The sequence below is a fragment of the Gossypium hirsutum genome, chromosome D04 (assembly GCF_007990345.1).
Source record: "Gossypium hirsutum isolate 1008001.06 chromosome D04, Gossypium_hirsutum_v2.1, whole genome shotgun sequence".
Classification (NCBI taxonomy): domain Eukaryota; kingdom Viridiplantae; phylum Streptophyta; class Magnoliopsida; order Malvales; family Malvaceae; genus Gossypium; species Gossypium hirsutum.
In genome coordinates, this window is record NC_053440.1 from 45,373,051 (window position 1) to 45,377,946 (window position 4,896).

General features: G+C 34.7%; 1 protein-coding gene across 1 annotated transcript; it reads left to right on the forward strand.

The window, feature by feature from the left end:
• Positions 1-404: 404 nt before the first annotated feature.
• On the forward strand, positions 405-3,880 carry LOC107898407 (amino acid transporter AVT1D). The gene is made up of 11 exons (XM_016823892.2): positions 405-951; positions 1,152-1,405; positions 1,500-1,714; positions 1,853-1,876; positions 1,983-2,163; positions 2,231-2,447; positions 2,533-2,668; positions 2,746-2,911; positions 3,000-3,043; positions 3,122-3,184; positions 3,268-3,880. The coding sequence occupies exons 1-11, from the start codon at positions 764-766 to the stop codon at positions 3,361-3,363; spliced, it is 1,584 nt and encodes a 527-aa protein (XP_016679381.2). The 5' UTR covers positions 405-763; the 3' UTR covers positions 3,364-3,880.
• Positions 3,881-4,896: the final 1,016 nt, after the last annotated feature.

A 4,896-nucleotide genomic window follows, 5' to 3' on the forward strand; every position in this document is an offset into this window, starting at 1 on the left:
CCAATTTTAAGATAAGGAGAATTCCAATATCATGGCTTCTTATAACCCATATATGGTAATTGTAAAAAAAATAAAATTAATTATAAAAAAATTAATATATCTGATTAAGTTAAATTGTAGCTAAAATAATGTGTAGCATATAAATGGCAGCTACCCCAGTTCCAAGTTGCAAGCAAAACAGCCCAAAACCGGAGAAAAGGAAAACGAAGTTGAGAAATTTGGTGAGGCAAATAAATGCCAAATATCAAATGCAACACCCACAAGTTCGGATCTCCTCCTATCTCCTCACATCACGTGGTTGCTATTAATTGTCGGTCATTAACTTTGAAAGCAGCTTAGAAACTGCCACGTTTTCACCCCGACATACATATGAAACCAAATCCATGCATATTCAACAAACCTGCAATTGCATGCATGCATGCTGCCTCTCATCATCTCCCATTCTCCCCCCTTTCCTTCCCTTTCATGAAGTAATAAAAACTGCATGAAACGAAACCCATTTCTCCTTTTGCTCTTTGACCCTATTTTTGTTTTCTTTTTGTCATTTCATATATTGCTTTCTTTGCCAATTCCAGCCATCCTGTTTAGAGAGATTAAATCCCCAACATTTATATAAATATATAGCTATTTTTTAATCTCTCAGCTCTTTTTTTTTGTGTGTGTGTTTGGTTGTTGTGCCTTCAATATATATGCATATGTGCTAATTTTGTGGTGTTTGGGGATCAAACAATACCAAAAAGATCAAGACGGCCGAGGAAGAAATATGAAGATAGATGAGGATCTTGGTTTAGATCGAGAAGATGCATTCCAAACAGACGACGAAGAAAATCGAGCTGAAAGGGTATGTTGTCACGTTGAGGATGACACTGAATCTGATTTCACTTTCCCTTCCCGAAATTCCTCCAATAATTGCATTGGAGCCAACAATTCCAAATGGCCTCAAAGTTACAGGTAATAAATTTTCTTTTATTTTTTCATTGCCTTTAGATTTTGTCAGCTATTTTAGATTGAATGTTATGTTTTCAGCAAGTTTTATATTTGAAAAGTGGGTGGAGATTGTTGTTCTTAATCAGTGCCTGTCCCATGTGAAATAGTTATGTAAGATAAATTATCTTATGATTTCTGGGGGTTAAGAATGTTGGTACTTGCAGGAAATCAATGGATATGCTTAAAGGTACTACGCCGCAGTCGCTTAGTTTCTTAAAGAGAAGTGGTGCAACAGGATCAATGGGCAGTTCCAGCTGTAACAATGATGAGTCTTCCCTGGGTACTCCACTCATTTTTGATACCATTTTAGATGAAGAAGTGCATACCCCTATTCTCCTAACTTCAGAGCAAAGTGTTTCTGTCAATGGATCAATACCATCAGAGAAGCAGTGTTCATTTACCCAAGCACTTATTAATGGTAACTATTTTTCATTTATTACCTTTAGTTTTTTTTTTATTATTTGCCAATTTTCAGCTACACTAGTTTTAGATCTTTGTTTATGTTGGTGTAGGAATCAATGTTCTGTCCGGCATAGGACTCCTTACAACTCCTTATGCAGTGAAAGAAGGAGGGTGGTTAAGCCTCACATTACTCATAATATTTGGTATCATTGCTTGTTATACTGGGGTTTTATTAAAAAGATGTTTAGAAAGCTCTCCTGGTCTACAAACTTATCCTGATATCGGACAGGCCGCTTTCGGTGTAGCCGGTCGCTTAATGATATCTGTAAGTTGACCATCCTTTATAACTACAATTTTCTTCATTCTTTGTACACAATTTTGTTTCTATGATTGCAATGCATACACATTAGTAATTAGAAATTGTGATACTTACTAACACTTGGTCTTAATTCCTGAAATGAAGGTGATTTTGTATGCAGAATTATATGTAAGTGCAACACTTTCTTTGTCGTTTTTCTGTTGCAGTTTTGTGTTTAATCTGATTTCCATCCCATGTTCTGCACTAAAATTTGAGCAGCGCCATTGATCTGTAGGCGGCGTGTGTGGAGTACGTAATAATGATGAGTGATAACCTTTCGATGATTTTCCCGACCACCAACATACATTTTGCGGAAATATATCTGGATGCTCCTCAAGTATTTGCTATCATAGGAACTCTCATTATTCTCCCAACTGTTTGGCTTCGAGACCTTAGCTTGCTCTCATACATTTCAGGTTGCCTCCTTCCCTAACTTTTATGTTTTAAGCAATGACTCATGATGTTAACCTTTTAAATGTTCAGTTGGTGGAGTTGGGGCATCAATCTTAATGGTGCTTTGCTTGTTATGGGTTGGAGTCGATCAGGTCGGGTTTCATCGAGGTGGAACTGCTGTTAACCTTGCAAACCTTCCCATCTCAGTAGGAATATACAGCTTCTGCTATGCCGGCCATTCCGTTTTTCCAAATATATATTCTTCCATGAGAGAGCCCTCACTTTTTCCTTTTGTTCTTATAGGCAGGTAACATAGAAATTTCACCTTCTTCTTAAATCTTCAAATTCTTACAAACTCTATATAATAAACTCCTGTTAACTTGTGTTTCCAGCTTTATGTTTTGTTGGACCGTTTGCACAGGAGTAGCTATCTCTGGCTTTCTCATATTTGGTGACTCAGTTGAATCTCAATTTACTCTAAACATGCCCATGAAATTCTTGGCCTCGAAAATCGCAGTCTGCACTGTGGTACGTTAATGAGACGGATGCAGTTTCTTGTGATTTAAGCAATAGGCTCATCCAGATTATATATACATTGGTTTCAGGTTATCATAACGGTATCAAAATATGCCTTGACACTTACGCCCATTGCTTTGAGTCTAGAAGAACTTGTATCCTCCACATGGTTTAGATCTTATGGTGTTTCTATACTCATAAGAACAGCTTTAGTGATTTCAACTTTAGTGGTTGCAATGACGGTTCCCTTTTTTGGTAAAATAAAACAATAACTGTTTTTTTTTTTCTCTCCAACCAATATACATATTGACTTGCTTCTCCATTCTCTATTCTACTACTGCAGCTTTTGTGATGGCATTGGCAGGATCTTTGCTTGCAATGCTGATTGTAAGTTCCCTCTTTGAATATGTCTGCTATTTACTCCTTATAACCCAATTTCTATGTCTAATCATGTTTTTATCACAGACTATCATCTTTCCATGTGCCTGTTATCTCAGCATACTTGGCGATAGATTAAACAAGTTACAAGTAAGAATCCTAGGCTTATCTTGCTTTTATTGCAATAAAAATGGCCTTAACATGAACATTTTTGCTTTGTGTTGTCTATTCAGATAACAGCCTGCATTTGCATTGCTGTTCTAGGACTGGTAATCGCTTGTCTTGGTACATATTCTTCGATCATAAGAATAGTTGGCCGACTCGATTGATCAAAGGGGGAGGGGGGGGGCATTGCATACTTTGCCTTCTGCCATTTGTTTAGATGATGGATATATCTATATCTATAAATCATGAGTAAATTCCCATCAATAGTACTGACTTTACCACTTAACAGTTCTATCAGCTTGTAGCTAGACATGACCAGGCCTGTTCCTGAGTCTTTTTATGACAGGAAAATTACTTACTATTTTTTGAGGGATCTTCAGTTAATGGTTCATGTATCAGCGCAACAATGGCAGTTTGATTATTTGGGTCACTAGCCTTGTCACTGCTTACCAGATCTTCCAAGTTGCAACTTTCATTTGGGGGCCAATGGAGTATGTAAATCTCATTAAATTATTCTAGCATCAGATTTGCTGATAATCATCAACAAAAATCCTATCTATATTGTATTTTGTTATAACAGACACTGATTGCTTATTATTCGGATCATCATATCTGTATTAAGAAAATATTACATTTCAACATAAATCCTATCTAAATTGTATTTTGTTCAACCACAACACTGATGCCTTACTACTATTCAGATCATCATATTTGTATTAACAAAATATAAGAAATGACTCCTAAACATCAATAAAAGAAATGACTATAAATTACTCATCCAATTCGATTTCATCATAAAAAACTAATAACTTCAACTCATGTAGTTTGAACAAAAATTGACATTTTCTAAAACTAATTTTAATTTGAAACTAGCCTAAACTCGAAATGATTCAGACTCAAAATTATTTAAATCTAAAATAATTTAAATAAAGTAAATCAAATCGATCCAAACTTAAATTAAGTATAATTTTTTTAAAAATAATTTTAAAAATACTTATAACATTAAATTTTAATTTATAACTTACAAATTGTAATTATCATATTCTATTGTTATAAAATATGCAATTTCAGCTTATATTATGTCATCTCGATAGCAAATTACAAATGTAATAAATAATTAATAAAAAATATACATCATTTCTATATTCACAAGTAAGAGTAACAAGTGAAATAGGCCCTAATAAAAATACAATTCAGTTAGAAAAAAAATGGTGTATACAACCCTAAAACCATTAAAATAATGTTTAGGGGTAAGCATTCGATTAAATTGAGTGAAAAATTCTGAGTTAATCGAGTTGAGGAATCTCATTTTATCATCCTAACTTGAATTGAAATTTTTTCGAATCTAGTCGAGTGAAATGAAATTTGAGTTGAGTCGAATCGAGTGAAATTGTAACACCCTATACTTGACCAGATCGTCAAGTTTGAGCTACGAAATGCCACATTCGTTGCTGGAACAACTACAATCAATTACAATTCAATTCACAATTCATACATGAGGTTACGAACGCTCTTTTGATAACCCAAGGTCAAGTAAGGACTAAAATGTAATATTTTTAGAATTCTTGGGTTGGCATAGCGATGTCAAGGGTATCTCATCGTGACCTCACAAAATCTCGATTTCACCGTCGCGATTTGACCCATTGGTTCCAAGACAACCATTAACACCAATTGTAATAACCCGATTTTTAGTGGTA